This window comes from Emydura macquarii, unplaced genomic scaffold (assembly GCF_026122565.2).
Source record: "Emydura macquarii macquarii isolate MOO-44397 ecotype Brisbane River unplaced genomic scaffold, CSIRO-AGI_Emac_v2 contig_1644, whole genome shotgun sequence".
Taxonomy (NCBI): Eukaryota; Metazoa; Chordata; order Testudines; family Chelidae; genus Emydura; species Emydura macquarii.
The window spans coordinates 2,185,235-2,212,540 of record NW_027131781.1 but is presented as its reverse complement, the minus strand read 5'-3'; the positions used below and the strand labels follow the sequence as shown (position 1 = coordinate 2,212,540).

At 44.1% G+C, this 27,306-nt stretch overlaps 1 protein-coding gene across 5 annotated transcripts in view; it reads left to right on the top strand.

Moving 5' to 3' along the window:
- Nucleotides 1-27,306, top strand: part of ADAMTS7 (ADAM metallopeptidase with thrombospondin type 1 motif 7) — a 127,268-nt gene that overhangs the window by 88,395 nt on the left and 11,567 nt on the right. The window contains exon 24 of one of the 5 annotated variants that reach the window (XM_067555459.1): nt 14,831-15,030. The exons of the other annotated variants lie outside the window; for them this stretch is intronic. Coding sequence (XP_067411560.1) covers nt 14,831-14,856 — 26 coding nt within the window. The 3' untranslated portion in view covers nt 14,857-15,030. Of the gene's footprint in view, nt 1-14,830; nt 15,031-27,306 lie in introns of those variants that run through there. 5 annotated transcript variants of the gene reach the window in all.

Genomic DNA, 27,306 nt, shown 5'->3' with positions numbered 1-27,306 from the left:
ATCTTCAGCTTGTATAAAGCCGTAGTTTCCTTGTCTTCAATGGAGCAATGCTGCTTTTCACCAGCTGTGGCTCTGGCTTTTCCAGTTAAGCACAGATAATGTCAGTGCTGCTGTTCCCCCTTAGAGCCAATGACATCATATGACCCACTAGGGATGGTTTTAAGAACCACTCAGCTGTTCCAGTCTGGTATAGGGGGAATTAGGCTTTGGAGGGTTAGTCCTTCAAGGTGCTGAACATTCTGGCCCAACTCAGCAAAGCGTTTAAATCAATGGCGCTGCTCACAGGCTTAAAATTAAGCACATGCCTGTGTGTGTGGCTGGATCAGGCCAGAGTGCCTTGGAGAACTGAGCCCTTGATAAGGTGGTTCTCATGATGTGGCATTTTGCTTTGCATCGTGTCCAGCGAGAGTCGGCATTCAACACAGTCGCTTTACAAGAAAACACGGTTTTGCTGGACATTAAACTTGTGGCTAGCTGAAAAGCAGATGATGCATGAGGTTATCCCACTTGCATCCCAACCGCATTACGTAGATATTAGGTAGACATTGTGCTGTGCTCTGCAGGTGGGGTTTTCAAACGGGCACGGCATTGGACTAACTCTGCTCTGACTGCAAGAAGTCAAAATGCATTTCACGTGGACTGCAGTGGGGACACGCACCAGGCGAAAGCCCCTCATTGACATTAATGGGTCTCGGATCCAGCCACTTATTTTCTGTTCCCGACATGGAGTATTTGAATCTGAGCAAATGTAGCAAAGAAATCTGAACTTACTTGGGGGGGTGGGAAATCAGACTGCGCCTTTTGACCCGACCATCTGTGACCCCACCCCCAGCCAGCTCATTCCCTTTCCTCATCCTCTCCTTGGGGCTAGCTAGTGTGTAACACACACACTGCTAGTCCATGTGTTATAGACATTTGTCAGCCTTCAGTTCCACTCACTGAGCAAGGGGTCCAGCATTGCATGTTGAAGATTTATTATGCCACTTCAAATATGAATCATGCGCAGCGTGTGTCTTAAAAGATAACATGAAATTTCAGGTTCTCAGGCCTCCTAAACATCTGTGCAGTGAACTTGCCATATCGATTTACATAATTGTCCGACCATACAGGAGAAGTCCCCTCACTCGTGAGCTTTATGAAAGAGTGAAGTAAGTTGCAGATTTCCAGTGCAGGCCTCGGCACATCTGCACAATAACGATATTGCCATATCACCGATCGAGATTGGAAACATTGCGAAAGCCACACAGTGCCAGCCAGTTACATTTACCGAAACAGCAGCTAGATAAAAATTCAGTGTTCGCCCACAGGGTCGGAGATTCCACAGCTATTTCCTATAATAGGTATAGGGAAATATAATGCTGCATTATTTCACACCCTGTTGGTAAATGCTGTTTAAATGGCATACACTTCCTTGGATTTCTGCTCTCTTTGCCCCTTACTAAGTGGAGCCCTGAAGAGGACTGAAAACCGTAGAGGAACACTGTGCATTTTCTGGATTCTGTCAATATAAATATTTTTTTCTAGCAGAACTTAAACCCTCCTGTTGTTTGTGTTATCCCATCCTCACATTTCACTTGTGAACCCCTCTGGCTAGCGAACTGGAGGGAGCAGATCGTGGCTGGGAATCGCAAAGACAATGGGAAAAAACCTAATGAATCTTTTCAAGACAAATCCTGTCCTCTATCTGCACCTTCCTACATGGCTCCGTAGAGAGTTGCCCGGCAAAGTGGAGCCAATGCAGCTCTGCTGTGTAGGAAGGGAGCAATATAAGGAGGGAGGAACACGCAACCCTGTGGCATGTACATACGCAGAGCAGGGGCCGCCAGCATAGTAATGTGCATGGGACAGGGCTGTTGGACCAGAAGCTGCACCAACCTTCCTCCGCTGCCAAGGGGACATGTTAGCACGGTGGCAGCAGTTGCAGCATCAGAGCTGCAGAACAGCAGTGGGGAGAGGAAGGGGGTTATTTCTTTCCCCCACCCCATTGGTGCTGCCCAGAACCCAGCCCAGCTACGTTGGCAGGTTGGTGGGCTGAGAATTTGGCCCTTTCCAAATTCTGTTCCTTTATTACATTTATAAGCAGCAGCCATAATTCCTTTTGTGCAGAGGAAAATCTACCTCTACTTATGTAGATTTACCTAGAAAAGAGGCCACAGGGCTTTAACGTATTTTTAGGACCTTCATTAACCCCTGATATTTTAGTCTCTTTCCCTGCACCCTTCTTCCAAGTGCGCTACTTGAACTATTTCATGTTAGTGGGAAATGGTTAATCCCCTTTCAGATCCCTCCACTGGCCAGGAAAGTGGTGTGAATGGAGGCGTTTTGCCCAGTTTGTGTATTTACATGTGGGGCAAGGGAGTGTCACCTGTGAAACTAACAAAGCTTTCCGAAGGATGCTAATGTCATAGGAGAGGACAGTTTTGCCTTTAATACTACAGTGCAGAGCACTGATGATGGCAGATTGCTGGCACCTCCTCAGCAAGCTGGGGCTGCGGGTATCCTCCCTTTTAAGTGCTTCACCACCCGTCACTAAAGGCCGTTTTCTCCCATTAATAAAAGGAGTTTCCAGCTAAGTTTTAGTCCTCTCCATGTGAAACGGAATAGCTATTTGGTGCACGTTTTCTCAACAGTTTGTGGACAGCATGTGTTTTTCAGCTCTAAGTCTGAATAGCCTAGCAGATGGGTGTATAACGTGCGGGTTCCTTGCCTGGAGTTGTTTTATATTGGCACCGAGGAATATCTAGCGTGGGTAAGGTCAGGCAAGCAGGTCCAAAGCAGAGTTTCATTTCATTAAAAAGGAAAACAGCAGAGAGAGAAACGTTGCCAACATGGAGCCTCAGGCACTTGATCGTCTTTGTGGATGGAAAATCATACAGCAATATACAATGATTGTTCTCTTCCTTTTCCTCTCTTTGTTCTCATCCTGAATAGCAGTGATAAAGAGGCTCAAAATATCTCTGCACTGATACATATGTGGATGAGTAGCTTCCCCGCTCTACTGAGATTAGTTCTGTAAGCGGAGCAAAGCCTCAGGCCAGAGACAGAGAGTGAGAAACGTGTGCCAAAAGGGTCGTAAAGGTGCAAGGGGACCTTTAACAAAAGGCCACCTACCTGTGTTTCCTTGACTAACGGACAGATCACAGTGATTCTGGCTGGGGCCTGCACAAGAAGCACTCTTTATTAACCCTGGCATGGTTCAGATTCATGTATAGCAAGGTGGGGAAAATTGCTCTTCTCATGCTTCAGGGTTGGTCCACAATACTCCTTGCCCAGGATAGCGGTAGTGTAAATGCCATAACCTAGCCCACAGCATCCAGCCCACTGTGGATCTGGTAACCATTACCTGTACCGTGACAAACCCCTTAAAATAACCTTTACCTGACAATTATTTCTCTCCACCATTAGAGCTGTGCGTGGGCTACAGCTGTTAACAACTGTGCCAATCTACAGGGTCCTTGGGCCAGGCTGGTGGCGGTGCTCCTTCATTCCCATCATGTTCTTATTTCACCCAGACAGAATTCAAACCACGAACGGGTTGATCACACTGATTGGGGATGCAACAAGGGAACGAGATGGTGTGCAAAGCTAGTTCATGGGATTTCAGTGGGGCCTGGTTAAAATACAGGCATTTAGATGGCGTTTCAATATTCCAGAGCCAACTGATTCCAGGAGAGTTACCTGCATTGTAGATTGAACTCGCCTTTTGAAGCTTCAACCCAGAAATGTTAGGTTAATGCCCAGGAATGATCAGAGGCTTCTCTAAGAGCTGGGTTAATGCTGAACAGTTCCAGTTCATGGCCATGTGTTTTGAAATGCAGTAAAACCAAAACCACTGGGATTAATCATTACTCTGAACGCAGGAGTGCTGGGACAGTTTCGTAGAGTTTGCACAGAGTGACGGATACATATGAAAAAGTCAACATTCTTCTGCCTTCCTTCTATCCCCAGTCATCCGTCCCCCACCCCCAAACAAGAAAAACCCTTAAATTCTGACCGTTTTAAACTAGGTCAGAAAGGGAAAGCTATACAACCCCGTTACCCCTCCTGCCACAGGGAGGTGGGACATCTTTGCCCACATTCTTGACGGACTCAGAGGAATGAGGAATATCACGTACCGTGCTTGCAGTGCTTGATCACAGGGTATGTTAGGGATTTTTCAGTATAACCCTCACTGCTTTGTTAATCGGGATTTCTCCTGCTCTCTTATTTTGCTTGATCTAAAAATGATCCAAACCAGTTTCAGCAGTAACCAGCAGCAAAGGGCAAAGAAAGTGGCTGAAGTTATTTTTGCTCCCAGGTGAATAACCTGGGGAACTCTCTTTGAATCTCGGAACCAACACCGTTCAGAGGAACCCACGATTGATTGGAGATGGAATGTGGCTAGGACTAATGGAGGCTCAAGGGTTTCTTGGATTAAGGAGAAGGAGGAAAAACAGCAGCTAGATTTATAGCTAGGTTATCTAAAGTGCCTGTCTCTCTCCCCTTTAAATCACAAAGTATTTGAGTGTTTCTGACCAGCCGGCTCCCAGCCTGCTCTGTAAACCTTCTCTGGCAGAGTTTAATTTTAGACCCTGGTTTGGTTTCCCAGCCCCCTGCCTTCACTCCCTGCTTCATACAGACAGGAAGCTGAGCAGGCCAGGGCCCCACAGCTGCGTCAAGGAGCCAGTTATGGAGGTGTGTGGATTGCTGTTTGGACTGGAGGGAGTTACCCCAAACCTGCAGCCCTCCCCAGTCCCCAGCTGGCTACAGTGGGAGGGAGCCAAACGGGCCGGCTGCTGGCTGCCCATGGCAAGCCCCGGGGAGGAAGGGTTTGTAGCTCCTAAGGCCAGAAAGGACCATTGCAATCATCCAATCTGACCTGCTGTATTACACCAGCCATAGGGCTGCCCTCCGATAATGCCTGTTTGAACGCGAACAGCTCTGCTAGAAAAACGTCTCGTCTTGATTTACAAATTTCCAGTAATGCAGCTTCCACCCTGACCCTTAGTAAGTTGAGCCAATGGCTAATTACCTTCACTGTTAACAATTTGCACCTGGTTTCTATAGCGAATTTGTCTAGTTTCAGCTTCCCACCATTGGCTCTTGTTATGCCTTTGTCAGCTAAAGTGAAGAGCCCTCTATTCTTAAACATTTGTTCCGCAGGTAGGTGGGTAGAGACCGGGATCACGTCACGGCTGAACTCTCTCTTTGTTAAGCTGAACAGACTGAGCTCCTGGAGTCCCTCACTCAAAGGCAAGTTTTCCAGTTCTTCAATCTTGCCTGAGCCCTCTCCCGTGTATCAACATCCATCTGGAATTGTGGATACCAGAACGGGACGCAGTTTCCAGTGCCAGATGCAGAGCGAATATAATCTCCCTGCTCCTACCCAGCATCGCCCTGTTTATGTATCCAAGGAGGGGGAAGCTGCGGCTGTGGAGAGTCTGGGCTGCTTAGTGCCTCTTAAGAGCCAGATGGAGAGAGGCAGAGGAGCTTTTATCCCTCAAGTGGCTCTGACTGTTAACCCTCCTCTTTGCGCTGCGTTGCTCTCTCTCTCTCCAGACTTCCTGGATGATGGGAATGTACTCAGTAGCATTTCTGCGGCTGAATGCAAATCGCTTTGTTCTACAATAACCTAGAGGAAATGATAGCCCTCTGCAGCAGAGCTAAGTACTTACGGTGGTAGAATGAGTCCAAGATTTCAGACTGACAGAAATGTATGTATTTCCAGTAAGCTAGCCTGTTCTGCTACTCCATTCCTATATCCTAACTGCTGCGTAGCTGACAGCTGCAAAGGGTGCCTTCTAGGATAGTCATACCGTGCAGGTAACCAACAGTTGGGAACACACAAAATCAGAAAACTAGCCCTGAAACGGCAAGATTTCCCCCCAAAATAACCACTTGGGAGCTGGTTGCAAAAGGCTAGTTGGTCTTCTGGGGTGTTACATGAAAATGTAACATTCCTTTCCTCTGCCACTCTGAGCAGTCACCCCTCATCACCCTGCAGCTGGGCTACCACAATTGCAGCTATGGACCTCTTTAAATTCTGGAGGAAGCATATTTGTCCTGCCGCTGTAGGAGGGTGTCTTAATTCCCAGGGGCATTTTGAAGAAACCTTGAGAGAGAAGCATGATGGCCATTCCAGGAGGAATGCTAATAGCACAAACCACAGAGAGAAGGACTCAGTTTCAGGAGAGTTTTGTGCTTGTAGTGTCATTATCCAGTGCTTGTAGTTATACTTGGATTCCCTCCGAGGTGTTTTGTAGCCAGGTAGCGTGATGAGCAGCCCGTGTGATCAGCAAGTCATAGAAATAATTCTCTCCAGAACATTTACAATGTAAGAAATCACTTCTTGAATTCTCGTGCCATTTATCTCGTGTATTTCCTTTGATTATTTATCGCCATTATGATGCAACGTTGTACCTTTCTTGGACCTGAAGGAATGAACAGTCTCCTCTCTCCTACTTCGCACACACCAAAATGGTGCTACACTGTTCGAGCACATCGAGATGGGTCAAAACCATTGGTTTTAAATGTTTATAGAGTTAACTTTTAAAAAACTTCAAATAATATAATTGCAAATGCCTATAAGGCTTTAAATGAAATTCTCCCAACCCCCCGTAAGTAGAAGTTTAACGCTGGCAGGGGGTCCCTTCGGCTGCCAGAATTCAGAACTAATTTGTGTTCTACGAAATCTTCTTCACCTGGTCACCTGTGTGAGCTGCTGAGGCTGCATGTTGCCGAGCAGGAGTGAGGCTCATCCTCGCATCCTTTTCTCCTCACTTTTCCCAGTACCGTCTCGTATTAGGACCGCATCAGTCCACAGGGACTGCATGGCTGATCTTCTCAAAGATAAGGGGACGGCACTTCACCTTTTACAAGAGGAATGTTGGTATCTTAGCGCCGAAGAGCTGGAAATGTGAACTGGCTGCTTCCAAAGAAATGTATCATGTCAACATACACACATCTGTATTTGCAAGAAAATTGCTAGAGTTAGTAGGCTTGTCGTTATTTTACGTGGGTGCCCTGCATCACAACAAGAAGTTCTCTTGTGCATTATTTATTACATTTCAAAGATCTCAACATCTCTGACAAGGATATCACGTATGGGAAGGGGACCATCAGAAGTACCCTAAAGTAATGATCACTTTTTGGACTAGTGACCCTCAGTGAGGTGCTGATTGTGATCCTCTTACTCATACTGAATAATGGATAACAGCATGAGTAATGCCACTGAAATCAATGGGGTGGCTTTTAGAGTAAGGTGCTCTTCAGTGTGAATAGGGATAAATGTTTCAAATAAAAAACTTTGCTAACACCACCTAATCCTAATACAGAGTGAAGCAGAAACACCAGACCCTTTGCAGTTTTCCTTTCTAGCAAATCTCTCATCTTGCTCTTTTGGTGATTTTTTTATTTGAGGAAGCCTGGCATATGAAGGAGGGAAATCAGAGAATAGATGCCAAATGCATGTGCTTGCATTCCATGTCTTTCAACTCTCTCTGTTATCCTGGATTGTAGATCAGGGCTTTATCTTCCAAGTCTTTAAACCTGTAGATAAACTCTGCTTTCAGGAAGAAAGATTTGACTCAGAATATTGCTCACCAGAGAGTTTTGCAGTAAAAAGAACAGAGTAGAACTTCTTTCTTATGAAATGTGTCTGGATAGTTCCCTCCAGGAAAGGTCAGCTCACTTAGCAGCAGCTTTAAGCATGTGGGAGTTTGCTGGAACTTCTGCATCACTTCTGCTTACAAGCAAAACATCACTCGATGCCAGAGGACGACAAGGAGCTTTGGCTTAGCTAAAATCATGTGGCATGTTTCCAACATACGAAAACGAGACAGAAGATGGAGATGCTCTGCCACAAAAGATGAGGCATGGTGATGAACTGAGCTGCCTCTCCATAACACAGGGAATCTGGGAAAGCAGGGAAAACAATTACGACTGTTGCTGAACAATGATGACTGTGGGCGGGTGTGTAGCTGGCATCTGGTGGGTGGCTCTCAAAACATGGCACTATCTCCAGATATGCAGAGAAGACCAAAGAATCCTCCCTCCACATCTACCACGTCAAGTGCAAGCTGTTTTCCTCACCTTCGAGGCCCTTCGCAGCCCTACCCCTCCCTCACTACTGTCGCTCTTCTCTCTGCACTGCCAACAACCCCAGCCTCAAACATGCGCCTGCCCATAGTCCCCAGCTGGCTTTGTGCCTTCCTCCACGCCAATGGTGGAACCATGCATGGAGCTAATCAGCCAGGGCAGCAGGGCGCGCTCCTCCTTTAAAACCCTGCTCAAGAGTTACTCCTGCTGCGATGAATGTCCAGAAATCAGCCAACATGCGATGGCCAGGCTGAATGCAATGACAAGAAAAATGTAGGGGTCAGGTCCTCAGCTGGTGTAAATCAGTGTAGCTTTATGGCTTTGACGAAGCTGCACTGGCTTATAGCAGCTGAAGATCTGGCTCTATACTTGCACATAAAGAATTGTGCAAGCACATTGCATATATGTGAATGTTTTCTTTCCTACTCTTTGCACATCACTTGTCTTCCGAGGGCCAGTCCCAGCAAAGCAATACCATTCACTCAGTGGGACTACTTGGGGGATAAGGTGCTACGCACACTAAGCAACAGCAGCAGATTCTAGCCCTTAGATCTGTGTCTGTACTGCACCGAACACAATAGTATCTTGATACTGATTGGAACCTTCTTGCAGTACAGGAATATAAGTAATAAAAATAATGATTTTTTTAGAAAACTTGGGATGTACAAGACACTTGGAAAAAGAGAAATGTGGTTTTGATGTTCAAGAAAAAAGGAAAGAAATTATCTTGTCAATTACAACTCATTTCAACTCTTCATCAAACAGACTACTAGGAGACCATGTGTGAATTATTAGAGGATAATAGAAACATGAGCAGTGAGCAGCATGAACTTATAGAGACCTAATCAGACCAGACACATTTGATTGCTTTTCTGATAAAAATTCAGAATTAGTAAATTAAAGGAATGCATTAGATATATGATACACAAACTGAGAAACCTTTTGTTGCAATGTCTCATTAAATCTTATTTGCAACATTAAATCAATTTGGCTCAGAAAGGAGGAGCCCTGTCACAGACTGAAACTTGCCATTGTGCCAAATACAAGGGTAATGACAAACAGCAAAGCGTACAGCTCGAAGAGCTAGCAGAGTATTAATGAAATTCATGGAAGTTACCAAATCAGGAGGCGATACAAACAGAAGTGAGGACAGAGACGTAATAGAGGGGTTAGAAAGAAAGGCAGGAAATAACAGAATGATAGTCATCTTGGTAATATCCAGTGAATCTATCTGGAGAAATACAAGCTGAAATTCAGTGGGAGCCAGAAACCTGAAAAGCAGTAATGCACAAAGAGACCTAAGTGTGATAGTGGGCCATGCATTAGCTATGGATTTACAATGCAGGATGGTGAGAGAAGAGACCAATCCAATTGTGGCTATAGCATAAAGGTATCAATAGCACAAGACAGGGTAGTGATAACCTTTCTTTAGGATAATCTGGGAGACAGTACCATGGACCATCGCATTCAGATCTGGGTAGACAGACGTAGAGAAATTTGAGAGAGTTCAGAGACGAGCATTAAAACACTATTAGGAGGCTGGAAGGAGTGCTTTACACAGCAGCTAAATAGATATCTTGGCTAATCAACCATTAAGTGGAAACATGAAAATCACCTACAAATCTCTGAAGTTGCAAACAGCAAGGGGCTGATTGTCTTCTCATCAATGCAGGTCAGGAGGTACTCCACTGAAGGAACTAGTGTTACACCCAAGCCCCTGGGGGAGAGGTGGTGGGGGGCAGAAGAGACAAGGTGGGCAAGTGCCCAGGGGGCCAGTGATTTTAAAGGGCCAGGTGGATGGGAGGAAAGATACGTATCCTCCTCTCCGCCAAATCCCCCCTTCCCCCGAGGCCCCCACCGCTCTGCCCCTCCTTTGAGCTGAGCTTATTTATTATGTGCCATGCAGGTTCCCAGGCAGCTGAGGAGGTGGTATCTGCTACTCAGCTTCCCAGGTTCATCAGCCATCTCCCTGGGGAATCCAAGGGACCCGGGAAGCCCAGATACCACCTCCTCTGCTGCTCTGGAACCAGCATGGCGCATAGTAAATCAGCGAACTTCCAGCAGAGGCCCACTCGGCCCCGAGTCCTCCCTTTCTAGGGGGCCATGGACTGCTCTGTGCTGGGGCCCAGAATTGCAATCGGTGGGCCTGCTTACAGCAATGTAAAACTGGCCTGAATGTAGCCCCAAGGATGGAGAGGAATTATTTAGTGTGATTCCAGGAGATAGAACTAGAAGTCATGGGATGTAGTTAAGAGCCGAGAAGTTGGGACTGAATATCAACAGACTCCTTTCTGACACGACACTAAGATATGTTTGATTGTGGAACAGCCTTTCGATTTAGTGGTGACGTCCCATCACTTGGACTGGTTAAAACAAACCTGGACTAAGCACTAGAAAAGGTCCTGACGAGATGTTGAACTAGATGATCCGGACGTTTCTGTCTCTACCCTGAACAATGCAGACTATTTACTGGCTTTATTTACATACCTTGGCTGCCAGCGTAATGTGCCTTTATGGAACAGGCACTTTGTCTGTCTGGTCCACGCTCCTATATATATTTTTGTCTGACAAAATATATATAGGAGCAAGGAATAAAGACAATCTCCTGACTGCTGGAAATCTTTGCGGGGCTGCTAGGGTTAACTTTGCTGAAAAGCAAAAGCAACATAAGGAGAGGATTAGATGTCACTGATAATAGCATGTTAAATATTAGTCATCCTTATCACTTTAATGTGTCTGGAAAAGAGCTTTTTGTCTGCCCAGAAAGAAACATTAAACCCTTCAGAGTTTTGTTTAACAAAGAATGTATTACAAGCTAGATCCAGTGCAGGTTGTAGTGATAGCTGCTACTTGTGCCTAGAGCGGAGAAGTTTAGCTGAAGCAATGCATTCAGCCTACGTTGTGTAATGGGAGGCTAACCCTGCAGTCTAAATGACTGCTCACAGGCTGCCATTTCTGGGGATGCAGAAGGGATGGCGCGCGCACACACACACACACACACACACACACACACACACACACACACACACACACACACACACACACACACACACACACACACACACACACACACACACACACACACACACACACACACACACAAGTTAGAAATATCAAATAAAAGATGCAAAGAGGCTTATGCTCCACGAGCCCTATATTGATCATATCTTCAGCAAAAAAAAATACCTGGTGAAAGTAGACAACCAGAAAAGTAACCTTGCCCATTTTTACATTTTCAGTAATGAAGTTAATTGGTGAAGTCGTTCACATGCAATCCAAAGAAAGTAAATCAAAGCAGTGTGCACCAGTTGTTTTATTTGCTGAGGTCAGAGTTACTTGCAAAATGAAAATAACCTCATGTCCCTAGAGTTAAGGCTACAAGAGACCGTTAGATCATCTAGTCTGACCTCCTGTGTATCACAGACCCTTCAATTTCACTCAGTTACCCCTACACTGAGACAAATAACTTGTTTACGACTAAAGCATATCCTTCCGGAAAAGCATCCAGTCTTGATCTGAAGACATGAAGAGATGGAGACTCCACCACTGCCCTTCCTAGTTTGTTCCAATAGCTAATCGCCCTCCCTGTTAAAATTGTGTGTCTTATTTCAGATTGAATTGTCTGATTTCAGCTTCCAGCTGTGGATTCTTTTTATGCCTTTCTCTAAGATTAACTCGTTAGTACCCAGTAGTTTCTCCCTGTGACGGTACTTACACACAGTAATCATGTCACCTCGCAATCTCCTTTTTAATAAACTAAACAAACTGAGCTCTTTAAGTCTCTCACTGTCAGGCATTTTCTCCAGCCTTCAAATCACTTTTATGGCTCTTTTCTGCACCCCTTCCAATTTTTCAACCTCCTTTTAAAAATAAGGACTGTACACAGTATTCTCGTCTCTCATCAATGCCGTATGCAGAGGTAAAGTCACCTTTCTACTGCCACTCACGCCTCCCCTGCTGAGATAGCCAAGGATCACATCATCCCTTCCTGTCACAGCATCAGACTGGGACCCCATGTTGAGTTGCTGGTTCACCCTGATCCCTTAACCCTTTTCAGAGTCACTGCTTTCCAGGATACAGTCCCCCACTCTGTATGGATGGCCAGCACTCCTTGTCCCTAGATGTGTAACTTTGCAATTGGCTGTATTAAAACACATTTTGTAGGCCCAGCTTACAAAACAATCTAGAGCATTCTGTACAACTCCCCTGTCATCATTAGTTACCACTCTGCCAACGTTTCTGTCATCCGCGAATGTTATCAGCCGTGATTTTATATTTACTGCCAGATCATTGATGAAAAGGTTGAATAGCATCGGGCCTAGAAAGACCCCCATGCAGCGATGATTCCCCACTGACATCTACTTCGAGAACTGTCAGTTAGCCAGTTCTTAATCCATTTAAAGTGCGCTTTACTGATATTGTATAGTGCTAATTTTTTAAAATCAGGATGTTACCTGGTACTCAATCAAATACCTTACACATGCCTAAATATATTACTTCTACTCAATGACCTTTATCAACCAAACTTGTAATCTCATCAAAGAATGAAATCGGGTTATTCTGACAGGACCTATTTTCCATAAAACCATGTTGACTGGCACTAATTATATTGCTATCCTTTAATTCTTTATTAATTGAATCAGATATAATCTTTTCCATTGATGGATGTCAGGCTAACCAGTTCCCAGGTCAGCCTGCTTGCCCTACGTAAATACTGGCACAACTTTAGCACTCTTCCGATTTTCTGGAATTTCCCTGATATTCCAAGATTTATTAAAAATGAGCATCAGTGGGCCAGAGATCTCTTCATCTAGCTCTTTTAGGACTCAAGTGCAAGTTATATAGGCCTGTTGTATTTAAAAATCTTTATCCCTGATAGATATTATTTAACATTCTCCTTGGTTACTAACAGACTGGAAAGTACTTCATTCTCTTCATGTGATACAAGCATTTCACCCTGCTTCTTTCCAAATACAGAATAGAAATATTTAATGAACAATTCTGCCTTCTTTGCATTATTATTAATAATTTTACACTTCCCATCTAGTAATTGGTGTATACCAATGCTAGGATTTTGTTGTTGTTTGTTTGTTTGTTTTGTTCCTAATATACTTTAAAAAAATCCTTTTATTGTCCTTAGTCCTGCTAGCCTGGGATTTTTTCTTGATGTCTTTTACTTTCCTTATCAATTTTCTTCACTGAATAAACTTCTAATTTATATCGATTGCTCTCTCTTTCCGCTTTTTTCCATTTGTTACATATTGTTTTTTATTGTTAATTGCTGTCTCCACTTCACCACTGAACCAGGATAGGCTTTTAGCCAAAGTGGTCCTTTTTCTTGATTGTAGAATCATGGCTTTTTGGCCATCTAATCAGCTCGTCTTAAAAAACTCCCAATGTTCATTCACTCTTTTCTGTTTAAGTTTTTCCTCCAAGTCCATTGCACTCATAATTTTCCTCATCTTTGGGAAATTAGCTCTTTTTAATCACCAAGTATATATACACATTACTAGTTGGGACTATCCTCTCTTTGCCCATAGTGAATGTAATCAGGTCATGATCACTGCTTCCTAGGCAACCTCCAATTCACAGTCCAGTGATTAATTTATCTTTATCCACCATGACGAGGTCTGAAGTAAAGTTATTTCACGTTGGATGCAATAACTTTTGTATTAGAAAATTAACATCTATATTTTTTTAAAGTCTAATGATGTTTCACTACTGCTGCATGTAATTGTACGTTTAAATTTATGTTTACATCATAGATGTAATGTAGACTAGAGAAGAGCAACTAAAGTAGTGTCATACTTTTAAGACTAGTTTTGTCATTAAGTCATGGCCTGTATGCTACCTGAGGCTTAATCTCCTTAGATCTATAATTAAGCTAAGTACCTTTGGACCTGGTTAATACAGTATTTGGATTGGAGGAGTCCAAAGAACAAGATACAGGAGAAGTAATGTTTGTGATGTAGTTAGGTAGCAGTTTTCCTGAGTCCGGATCCAAAACCCACTGAAGTTAATGGGAGTTTTTCCACTGACTACTGGTATTTGAATCAGATCTTTCAGATGAAACATAAACCAATGGCCCTGACGACTTCTTGTCATTAATTATCTCCATTCCAAAAGCAGAGATTTTCTGTCCAGTTTCTGAAGGGATGAGAACTCCATTCTGCTTTCTGAAACTCCCGTGTTGCTTCAATTAAACGCAACCACATAAATAATTATTCTCTACTTCCTGTCCCATAACTGTCCTGTAATGTCACTGGCAGGGCTAGAATAGCTGTCACGTTCTCCCACCTCACAGGTGGCTCTGTTTTAGTGATAGGTGATCCCTATCTGTATCAAGCTTGTAGTTCTTTAACATCTATGGAAGGCTCAATGAAATGCAATTAGTAATGGTAGTAAGGAAATGTGTTTGTTAACTGAACAAACAAAGAGAAAATGTATATCCTAGACTTACCCAGAAACGACTAGGATGCAGGCCATATAAACACCAAGTTGGGTACATGTTCAACACACAAATGTCTATTTTAATCAAACAAACCCTGAAGTTCTTGATTAAAAATGGCATGAATGTTCAATATAGCCCAGGGCAGGAAACATCAATGGGAAATACAAACATTTCCTGCCGAACTATGAGTAACAAAACCTTTGCATGGCAGGAAGTGAGAGGTGTGTAACTCCACAGGCAAAAGCTCCCAGAAAAAGGCATAAATATAAACGTATATTCTCTTTTTTTTTTTTTGTCTTTAAGGAGCCTTTATGGAACAGGATTCATAAAAGCTGCAATATTTGGGTTTGTGTTAGAAGAACATAAAGAACATTTCTGTAAAATAAGCATGAGACCAGCAAAATTATTTATTCCTCTTTAAGTGACTATGCAAATAAATTCAGCAGAGTTTAAAAGTTAAAAATATAATCATTTTAATTTTTTAAAAGAGGCGTCAAGCAGATCAAAAGCAAACGAACATCTCACTTTCAGTCAGCTCTACTCTAATTAAAGACAGTCAGAACTAATTAAAGCCAGAATCCTATTTGGTCTCCATGGTATAAATTAATTAATGATTGTACAGAAGTTATTTTTAAGCCAGCCTCTAATTTTACATCCCCATCCAGTTGCGGGCAAAAATGATAGTATCTATCTGTGTCCTTACATGGCCCACAGAACTGACGTATCGGAGAACCACACAGACTTTCATGAGGGAATACTCACAGCACCCCTCTAAGGCAGTAAAGATGTATTACCCCATTTTACAGATGGGGACCTGAGATACAGAGAAATTAAGTGACTGGTCCAAAGTCTGTGGCAGAGCTAGGAGCTGAACCAAGATCTTTTGAGTTTCAATCCATTGACTTCACAAGAATACCCTTTGTTTCTGCCCCCAGCCCCCTGTGATGTTTGAAGACTACATATTACGATGGTGGGCACAGGGTATCTTCTAGAGATAAAAATGTAGTCCTTAAAGCACTATATTGGTCTAACAGCTCTGCACCAAATCACACTCGGAAAGTTTTCATCATGACCATAAGGACTAGAAGCTTAATTTATTTTTAAATGAAAGCTCAAGTTCTGTGGGAACTGATGCCACCCTCAGCAATTGCTGGTTCAGTGTGTACCACTCCATGCCAGTGCAAACCAACCTCACAACCAGAGCCAGCTAGAGAACTGTGAGAAGTGAAGGCAGGAGAACGAACCTCTAAAGTGCCCAATAAGTATCTGAATTTTCAGTTCCTTCTCCAAGTCACACTAAGTCACTAAAACTTTCGGAGGTTTACCCATCACGGATACCAGATCCTGAGATTGCCACTCATTTATGGATGATCAGTATTGTGTGCTGTGCACATTGTGTAGCTTCTCTTCCAAAGAGGCAATAGACAAACCAATAGAGACACATGGGAGGCTATTCATGAGTCATTTACCCAAACGTCCAAGTCAAAGTCTAGTTCTGGAACTATGTGGCTCAGTCCATCGTCCACTTATAGCTGCGTTACTGTTGGGCAAAACACACCCCGGTTTCAGTGTAATCTCCTGTGACGAGGAGTGTCCGCTTTAGGAATGCTTGGAACTGCAACAGCCTTTCACCCTTAGATTGAGCTAAATTTTTGGAGAGGGCGGTGTAAAAAACATTGCAATGCAGCTGTCCATGGGTAAATGGAAAATTTCGATTTGCAAATGCTGGAAGCCTTTTCAGTTTCCAATCAGAAAATCCATCTCCCGGCCCCCACTCCTTACCCCCCAAAATCCTATGTCTATGGGAGTGCAGAGATGTTCATCTTCTCCAATTGCTTAGCTTGATGGGAACTTACATTCAGCTCTGAGCATTGCCTTCATCTGAAAAACCCACAAATTCCTGTTGCCCTTCAGAACATTATCTGGATGTCATTCTCCCTGACACCAATTCCTGGAAGATAAGAGCAGGAGCAGATTTGCTGGACTATAGACAAGGCTGCCAGAGAGATCAGAGAGCCAGCAAATGTCTCAGGAAAGCTTGTTTCTGTGCCCTACCCTTTGGCGCCCAGGAGCAATACAGAGTGTTATCTCAGCCACTCCGCCATCAGATAAGAATTCCTCTGAGCACTAAACTGGAAGAGAGTTCTGCAGTGCATCTAGTTTTATAACAGCCGTGGAAGCAAACTAAGGAACAGATCCCAGTGCAGTAACTGGAGACCCAAGTAACAGGAGGCCTTTTATCTAGGAGACAAAGTTGATTGAAACACAAAGGCAGCAGCTACTTTATATTAAAGCAAAATGTCAGTGGGTAAACAGAGGAGCATGGTCCTCATGCCGCAGAGAATGCCAGGAGCTGCGTAGTCACTGTCTATGAGATTCCTTTTGTTCAGCCCTCATCTGTCAAGGATAAAATGACCCTTTATTATGATTTCTTAGAGCAGTAAGAATATAGCACACATAGTGATGAGGTTGTGAATTAACCCATTCACTCCTACCAGTGAGCATCTGTTCTGGCCACGGCTTTCTGATCAATATCAACTAAATGTCCATGGTGCAGTGCTGTGGCCCTGATCCTGCGAACGGTGTGCTAGCCCAGACCTCTGGGCTTGTGCAGAGTCCCACTGACTTCCCTGGGCACTGGACCAGGGCCCAGGCTTGGTCAGTCCAGACTGCTGAGCAGAGATGTCATGGTCACTTCTGACTTCTCAGCTCCCCTCCCCACCCAGCTGTGATTTCTCCGGGAGCGCTGGCCGCCCTGCCACCCTCAATCACTCTCCTTCAGTGTCACTCAGAGCTGTGCGGTGACACCAGACGGCACAATTTGTGCCCGAGACCAGCATTTTACAGATGGGGACACTCAGGGGTTTTGCCGCTGAGAAGTCGGGACACGCTGGCGTTTTAAACTGATCCAGAACACTTGGGTTTACATTCAGTTAAGTGTTTTATGGGCTTGCTTTTTTAAAATCTCCTCACCCCAGTCTGCAGCTGGATGTAAAGTGCCTCTCCAAACTGCAGCTGTGCGGACAGGTTCCGAACCAGGGCACACCCGGTTTCAGTAAAGCGTTCCAGACCCCCACGAGGGGGGCTGCCGGAAGGGGCGCAGATTTGAGTGAAAGGTTCAGTTTTCAAAGCTGAGAACAAAGGGCCATGATGGGCTGCAACCCCCGGGGGTGTTCGGGCGAGTCAGACACACGAGTCTGTCTGGGGACTTAGATGAGGGAAGGTGGACGTGCTGGTGCAATTCAGAACAGGCTGGTGTCCAGATCACTGAAACCACTATCGAAACTGGTACCAACCGGCCACGTTGCTGGCGGCCCCACAGAGCCGCCGAGGACTGACTCTGCATAGTGACGGGGGCATGTCCCGAGGCAGAGACGAGTCATGCTGGTGAGGCGGCATAGGCAGGGTGACCATCTTTCCCAAAGGGAAAAGGGGCACCACGTGGGGCTAGCCTGAGTCACCCTCACCACCCTCCTCCCCACTCCACGCCTGCATCAGGCTGGCCCGAGCCACTGGCCCGATCCCTCCCCCTGTGCGGGGCTGGCGTCGCTGCTTGCCAAAGCTCTGCCTGCCCGCCCCCTTCCTGCGCAGGGCTGGCACCGCTGCTCACCGCCCTCCGGCACGTTCCTCTGCGCCCGACTTTTCTGATAAAAGCGGGCTTCTGTCCTGTTTGCTCTCAGCAACTTGGTCAGATGGAAATCTGCCCCTGCCCTTTGGCACTGCGAAAAAGGAGGGGCCCAGTTCACACCAGACCCAACGGGGAGGTGAGTGCAGAGGTGGCTTTGTATCATGTCTGGGTCATTCCCACCTCTACCCTGAGCTGGCCTGGGGCCGTTTTGGCTCATGCCACAACTGGGGGCAGCCTCAGAGCTGCTCTAGGGATTGCATCTGGCTGTCTATAGCCCCATAACTCCACCCTCCTGTATTCCCATCGAAAAAGAACATACCCTTTAGTCTGGCAGTGCCCGGACACCAGACTGACAGACGTGTTGGTGTGCTGCGGTCAGAGTTAAGGACTGCAGTATAGCGCAATGCTGAGAATTTGCTGGGAGGGCGGCAGTGTCACCACACCTGCTGAAAGTGTGTGAGACTTCGTGATAGAGGGGTGGAGTGAGGGCACGTGCTGTGTGAGGCTAGGGCGTGTTAAAGACGGATTCCCCCACCTAGGCACTTCCTTGCTTTAAGGGTTTGCGTGGGTTGGGCTGCCTTTTCAGTGCCCTTAATGTGTTTTAAACTAACATTTTCTCTTTGGGGGAATTATGTTATTTCTACACAGATCCCAAAAGCTCTGAAACGTAAAGCTCAGGCCTAAAAAGAAGCGAACGCATTGCACGGGACACACAGCAGAGATGATCAAAAGTCTTTCATACGACACGAAAAGACACAAAATCACTAGGCAGTGCTGCTTTCTAACAGAACAGTTCCCCCCATCTCCCAGGATTTAATTAAAGTCAGTCTTACCTTGGAGAGATGCACATTTCCCCAGGTTAGCCAGCACTCCTTGGCTAAGAACATGTTTTTAAAATGCAAGTTTCGAAGTGTAGCTACATATTATATGTAACTCTGGGGTGGAGTTTCTGCTCAGGGGACCTATTAGTGAAACCACGTCTCCTTTGGAGCCAGAAGGCTAATTAGGATCTGGTGCACAAAGTATTAACAAATAGCCTCAGGAGGAAAAGATCAGCTGTTGCCCAAGGGTTAAGTTAAGCAGCTGGGATCTCTCAGCATTATTACCCTGTTCAGGAGTATAAACATGTTGGTTAACGAGCAGTGTAGACAGAGAGAGTATCATTAAAAAACCTTGTCAACTATTCTATCATTGAAACCAAACACTTCATTCGCTATAGGTTGTCATCAACTTCTGGGTTCCTTTCCCTGATTCTCCCCAGCACCGCCACTTGCCTTTTTCCTAGCAAATTTCACTTCCTGGAGTTAGTTTAATTCAGGGGTGTTGAAGACCTGTGCTATCAGCTCACTTAGAGCTGAGGGGGATGGCCAGCCATGCCAATTCCTGAAATCCTGTGCCCAAAAGAAACGAAAGGTTTTCTTTAGAAGGTACTGAGCCCTGAGAACTGCTTTCAGAATTAGACATGAGCTGAGGAAGCATGCTCAGAGCTGACTGGTGTTTAAGGGTGAACCAGAGCTGGCATTCTGGCTCCAACCTGAGAGCAGGATTTCAGTCCCAAATGGCAGAAAGCGGGACAGGAAACTTATCTTTGGTTTTGTCTGTAAAGTGCCTGGCACATTTTAAGTGCTTTCTACATAATACATCTCATGAAACCAACTGTTAGCCAGGGTAGTTTGAAAATGGAAATAGACACCTTCTGGCTTTGGAACATCCCTCCTCTGAAAAACATGGGGGCAGATTGAGATCAAGGAGTTCAAATCCAACCTTCACAGTTTAGTTTTAGTCCACCTCTAACCCTAAAGCCTTGGCCTGGAAAACTCTTTCAAGGGAAACTTGTGCTTACAATGGGGACACCCCTGACCTGCAGTGACAGATGTTTGATGATAGTCTTTCAAATGCCCTTCCCCCTGATTGTGCTGCACTCACCGACCCTTCCTGAAGCTCAGAGGTTTGTATGGCTCTCCCAGTTGCATTTCCTGTCTCTGATAATCTCTTTGAGTTGTAGAATCAGTGGAGACCCTTGCTGGTACCAATCTATACTGCTTGTGAGTGCAGTGGGGCAATTCTGCCCTCCGTTACAGTGCAGTGGGTAACGCACGGGAAATGGAGAGTTTGGTGCAGCATTGTTATTTTCACACCATTTTTGTTTAATTCCACCCCCTCCCCCCCCCCCGATTTTCATTTCCTGTAGTGTGTCTGGTGTGTCTGACGTGCCTTTAAAACAGCCAGAGGTTACTGGTATGAAGTTACACTGCAGTAGTCCCAAAAGGCCCCACCCCCATTGTGCTAGGGGCTGGACAAACACATGGAGATAGTCCCCGCCCTGAAAATTTACAGTGTCAATAGACAAGCCAGACAAAAAGTGTGTGAAAGCAAGTATCGTTAGCCCCATTTTACAGATGGGGAGCTGAACCCCAGAGTTTTAAAGGGCTTGATTTCCCACTGCCCTGCACCCTTGTAGCCATGTACCCCTGTGCAAAGCGAATGCACAACAGGTGTGCAATTTACTACTCTGGTTTGGTGGCCTTTAGATCTAGACCTGCCTATAGTCTGGAGGCGTTAGGATCCAGCTCTGAATGTGTGTGTGTGTTTGGATTGTGGGGCAGGGGGTGTTGGTTGATTTGGGTCTATCTTCTACTCACGTGTGTAACAGAGTGTATACGCTACTGAAACTTTTCTTATTACTCTAAAAAGGGGGCTAGTGGAATCACAACGGAGGCAGTGTTAGAATTCTGTTTTTAGTTCCTTCCTCTACCGCAGGCTAGTTACAGTCGGCAATGCCTTGTTGCACTTGCTACTTGTTAGCAGTTAAGGCAATGAATGTAGGGTTTGGGTGGGGCAGTGAAATAATGAAGGACTTTTCTACAAAGCTAAATTTGTCCTTTGAGAAAGGCCCTTGAGAAGTCAGTGCAGCACGTTCTAATTTTCAGTATCATTTGTGCATGGAAGTCTGTGTCCTATTCCATGCAAGGGGAAATAGCAATAAACGTGCCACTGAGTTTCCTTTATTTCTTGCTAAATACCGATAATATGCAGTCAGGAATTGGGATTCCCAAATGATTTGTCGTCATTGGTTTACTTTAGGAGCACTACCTGGTGGACACTTCAGAACTATTTATAAATGTACTCAGTAACATGATGAGCATGGTAGCTGAACTAGGAATGCTGCTCATTCCTGCAGCGGTGAGGTGTATTGATGCAAGGGTATAGGAGAACACCTGTAGATGAGAAGACGACTTCGCTCAATATAGCTATCAAGCCAGCATCTTTCATGGATACTAAATGCTTCTACATTTTTTGTTTAAAATATACACACCCCCTTTTAACTACAGCACATCCTCAAAACAGCAACTTTGTCTTCCTCTATATTTCTACAGCAAGCAGGGTTGGCATGGTATTTACCAGAGGTGGTTTTTACCAGGTAAAATCATGGTTTTTGCTGCCCCGGGAAAAACTAGTTAGTCCCAGTTTAAGGCATTTTCTCTTTTAAAAACTGTTTGGTTAGTACACACCACATTACTTAGTTTTAGTTACATATTTGAATTGTGGTTATATAAGGCAGTAGATTCAGAGATTACTTTAGGGTTGTACAAATAAAAAGTAAAACTGCAGTGGGCATAATACTAATAGTTGTAATTATTATACTGAACATCAGAATGGCTGTATACTTTTTGGTTTGGTTTTTTTCTCAAGGAAGTTACACGTCATGACTAATATTTCAGTTTTCAATATTATATAAACAAAAGTCAAAGACAGTCAATCATCTGAAAACACCAAGAATGTGGCGTGGTGGGCTGGAAGCATTAAGCAATCAGAAACATACAGAGTTGCAGATACCAGTCCAGGTCCGTTTGGCCATGCAGAATTCTGTAGCAGAACACGAACTTTGATGTAGCAGATGGACCAAGCCTGTCCCTCAGTTTTGAATGGCTGTATGGCTTTTCAACATATGTGTTTTGTGCTTACTGAACTTGCTAGACACTAATGCAATTATTTTTCCCAGTTTCCTGGTTTAAACCGGGCTTAAACTGGTATTTAACAGCCTTCTGTCTGACGCTAGCTTTTCCCAGGAAATTGCCAACCCAGACCTCAAGTAGCACAGCCGGGTCCCAATCAAGATGTAAACTTTTTGGGAAGCTTTTTTTTATTTGGTGGGCGGGGGGGGAATAAATCTAATAATGATCATTCAGATTCAACTGCAAAGAGGTATTTCATTTCCTAATGAGAACAGTAGATTTTTCATATCACAAGGTGAATCTTGTGTAGTTTTTATTTAAATGACCAGGCTTTTTGACCAACTTGGCCAGTAGATTCCCTCCCCCCCAACAATCTCTGTGCAGATAACATTTTAAAAACTAAATCCCAGTGGGCAGTACTGCCCAGTGCAACCCGTTAGAAGGCTGAAAGCATCTCTCTGTTGATCTTATGCGGTATGAATGAATAAGGAGCTTTAGTGTTCCGGAGTTCCATCCTAAAAGGAATCTCGGTTGTTACAGTGATAGTGCTCCTTTGCCGGCTATTTAAAGAGCTCTGTAAAGGAGCCTCTCTTGAAACCCTGTGATAAGAAGGTCTTTCAGTGAGGAAGTGAGGCCTAATCTGAGCAACAAAATATTAACCCTTACTTCACTATTTTGAAAACATTCCAAAACACACCAAAGTCATTTTTTCTTGCTCCATTTTGTGGCGTTTTTGGGAGAGAAGAGAAGAGCTGAAGTCACAGCTCCTGGTTAATCCTCTCCCCAGATTTCCCATCTGGTCTAACAAAGTATATACATTCCTGGATCTGTGCAATGGGGAGTAGCTTCTTCCCCAGATACCCACTGGAAGGCCAGACACCTCCACGGGACACTGGTTCAGCAGAGGAAAGGAATAATATCGATTTTTCTGGTACACAGAGTTTTAATTCTTTCTTGATTCTGAAAAAGTGGGGAAACAATAGAGGGGCTTTTGCGGTGAAGGGGCCTGAGTTCAAGACAGTAGCAAAGAATAAAAATATGTACTGCACCCCCAAAGTAACACTTATCAAATCTGTGTTCAGATCTACATCTGCTGGGTAATTATCTATTAAAATAGTCTTCAAAAGCTAAAGTAAAGAACCAGAAGATTGGCCAATAATGTGATCATAGAATAAATCTCACCATCACTGAACATTTCATTTAACTAGGAGACAGCGGCGTGTTCCGTCAAGCATGTCTCCTCCTATCCCCTGATTTTAAGAAATCATTCTTTGCCCAAGATTTAGACTGCAGTGAACTCAGCCAATTTTAATTAACACTTCCCCCTCCTCTAAAACAATCCTGCTCCCTGCAGTCCAGCTGTGTGTGCAACTCCTGCTGATGTCAAAACAGACAGATCATCAGTACATGCCACCAATAACGAATGCCTAAATAGCACTATCCCTTTTACCTTTGTATTATAAAAAATGTCACTGATGCAGAATGATTGCCTATGAAGATTTATTTGCTGCAATAAGAATATGATTATTTGCTCATTTTGGAGTTAATTCAACTTGCAAGAGTTTTGAGACTCCTTTAATACATGCTTTCAAATTGGTTTCCTATTTTGGATAGCAAGTCACAGGGTCGTGTTAAGTGACTCGTTTAGACATAGTTGGCTCTTTCTCCCCCTATTGTTCATAGAGAATGAAGTGAAAGAAAGGGCATTCATTTTTCATGAGTTTAAGAAAAGTCCTTCAGTTCTGGCTCGGCCTCAGCTCTTGGGAAAGGAGAATTTCTCTCTGTCGTTAGATCCGCAGACTCTGAAAAATGGATAATCCCTCAACCTCTCAAAAGGCACAGGCATTTATTTTCTCTTTGTCTATAATTCTCTAAGTCAGACACACAGAAAGCGTTAGATGTAGGCTGTATAATTGGACTGCGCCTAGTTCAGCGCTAGCTGGAGAATGGGACTGCCGTCACCTCTGACCTGGTGATGTCATCACTTGGTCTAGATGGGAACAGAGCACTTGCATTCAGAATGAAAACACTATTCTCTCTGGAGTCTAATGTGTGACATCCTCCCCGCCCATCACTCTGTTATTTGGAAGCCAAAGGGAGAAAACACTGTGAGTGGAGAAACTGCCAAGGTTTAAAGGTGCTGTTCCTTTTAATGTGTAACCCAATTTAAAAGCAGACCTACTGATCTCTATTTACAATGGCACCTCTAGAATATGCTTCTCTTTAACCATTTGATGGATTAGCTTTTCACAGCTCTGAGCTGTCCGCAATTTTACAGCTATCATTTCTCCTTCAAAATCATCTCCAGAAAGGAAAAGATAAAGCTGTCTAACACCTATGTGACAAAATCAAACAAAAATGTTACATGGTAAGTTGCATGAAGCAATAATGCAGCATGGACTAACAAGAGCCAGATCTCCTGTGTAGTTGTATTGAGTTGTAGAACATCATCATGGCCAAGATTTTCAGAAATAAATCACTAAAGTGAGGCTTCTAATTCCATATTTAGCATAATTGGCCTGATTTTCAAAAGTGCTGAGCATCAACAAGTTGAGATGAATGTTCAGCTCTTGTGAAAATCAGCCCACTACTTTGGGTTTCTAAGAAATCTAACTTTAGACACCCAGTATTGGAAATCTTGGCCCATGTTTCCATGGATGAAACTCTCTTGGTTATTATCAGAAATACATTTAATCCACAAAGTCTTCAGGAGATTCTGCTAACTGTCTGTCTGTTAAACCTCTCTCACACACAGAAGATGATCTGGTCTTTCTAAAAGTCTTTGCTTCGCTTCTCCCAAAACAATTCATATATTACAGTTCCTTGTAAGAAGTGCTCAGATCTCTACAGTTAGCTGCAAACCACCCCTTTTTGTATCGTGTGCACTTCCCTTGCAAGAAATCGTGCACGTCTTAAAGAGGCAAAAAAATTGGAATCCTAGTACAGGATATTCACTGCACTGCAGCGCCTATGAATGTGTCATGTTTTGGACTCTTGTATGCAGCATGCAGCCCAAGATGCTTGTAGAAAGCATGAGGGAAGTCAGAAGTGTCTCTTTATGGCTTAGATGAATTGGCTTTCCAATTTATAAGTCTGGCCAATGGAGGCTTGCATGAGGACACGCACCAAAATAAGAAAAGTGATGAATATAATACCATTGCAGCAATTCCTGACCCTGCAAAAATGTGAACGTCATTGCAAGATAATCTACAGCAATCAGCTTTTTTAAAGGTAGAGTGCTGATGAATGACTGAATAAATCAACAGGAATGAAAGTTTCCCCCACTTCTCTGCGCAGTCTCCCACTGTGACTTGCCCACATCTAGGGATGAGAGAGTACTTCTGTCTCCAGACCTAGCAGTCTTAGTTTCTCTGCCCAGACTGCTACCACTGTACCACATAGTGTCACTTGTAGTGGTGATGTGTGGTGCATTTGGATTAATTATCCACTAGGAACTGAACTGAGACCCACAACTTATTGTATACAGGCCACTGAAAAAAAACCTGATCTTAGTATTTTTGGACAGTTAGCTGATAGAAATTCCAGTGACATCTGGGCTCCAGGGTGCTGTTTATACACCATAAGGGACAGATGTCAACTAGTTTTGGTCTCTCATGTAAAAAGTCCCCCTCAAGGAGAGTAGCAACAGGCTCAGCAACAAGACCAGAATCTAAAAAGAAATGGAAGCCGTGTCTTTATTTTTCTCTCTATCCGTTCCAGGGATCTGATGTGAGTAGCACATACAAATGAACTGTATTTACTCTCCATCATCTCAGCCTGCCACAGTCCATGTGTGAGATGGGGCCTAAACGCTATGGTGACAGTCCCTTTAGAAAGGCAGACAGACGGAGAGGGGCCTGCGTTATCAGTCCTGATGGACTGAAAGTAATCAATAGCAAAGGTGTTAAACCATCTTCTTCAGTGGCAGCCCACGAGAGAGGCTCGGCTCCTTTCCTGGTTCCATGCATACCATGTGCACTCTGCCTCTGCCCTGTTACTCTGTATTTACTCGGTTTCTAATCAGTCTAATCAGACTCTAGACTGACAAGGCCAAAGAGCTAAATGCAGGAGGAAGGAGAGCTGCATGAAGCTTATATCACTTAATTTATACGTTTCTTTTCATGGCTGTGCATGCTCCAAGTTACTTTGTCTTCTCCCTCTTCATATAGTGACCAAGGACAAAGTTTATTTTAAAAGGTCAGAAAACTATAAAGAGAAGTGCATGTTTTCTCTCTCTCTCAATCTCATACAGAAATATACATTTGCCAAAATGAACAATATGTATATATTCAGCTAAAGACAATATCAAAGGCTGGATTAAAGAAAGATATACTGGGGGGCTGGTGTCAAATTTTAAATGGAGTTCTGCCAATGAGTGTGACCTCAGATATATAGAGCCAACATAGGCTTCGTCACACTTAAACTGATGTGTTTCTCCATACTGATAAATGTATCTCTCATAAACGTATTCTTAAAACAACAGCTGTGACATTTGGAGCATTTCACAAACACTTGAGCGGAGCTGAGCAATGACAGCAGGCCCCCATCCCGCAGCTGACTCCACACAAGAGCAGAGCTCTGAACTCAACAGGTCTCCATGGAAGCCTAGGGCTCTGCCCACCCAGAGACAATTGCCGGATCAGGACTTTTTTCTGTACAAGGTCCAACCCAGAGGAAAAATATCCCCAAGTCCATTCAGTAACGAATCCGACCCACACTCTCTAGTTAGCATTCTAACATCATTAATCATCTCTTCTTCTTCGAATTATTTTCTTTAGAGTAACCAAATTGAAACTGTGGAAGTCTCCTTGGAAAATATAGAACACTGGCAGATTTATTTTGAATATATAAGAGGCAGTAGACTGGGATAATACTTTTCAAAGTCAGAACTGGTACTCCGAAAATCACAAAGGCCAGAGGTCAGAAGCTTAATTCTTTGGTTTTGCCAACTCAGCTCCAAACTAAACTTGTCCTTGTTTTTACAAAACCTGGACCAGGATGTTTTTTTCCTCCCCAGCATGAAAGTAATTCCTATGTCTGAATGGCAGCAGTTTAAATGACTTTAAAGTGACTTTCAGGTCAACTTAAAAAAACAAACCCAAAATAAGGTTTGTTTTCTGTTTCTAACGTGTCAGCATAGCCCTGGCTCAAGCCAGCCATTTTTTTTTAAGCAATTGCTCTAGACTAAAGCTTGG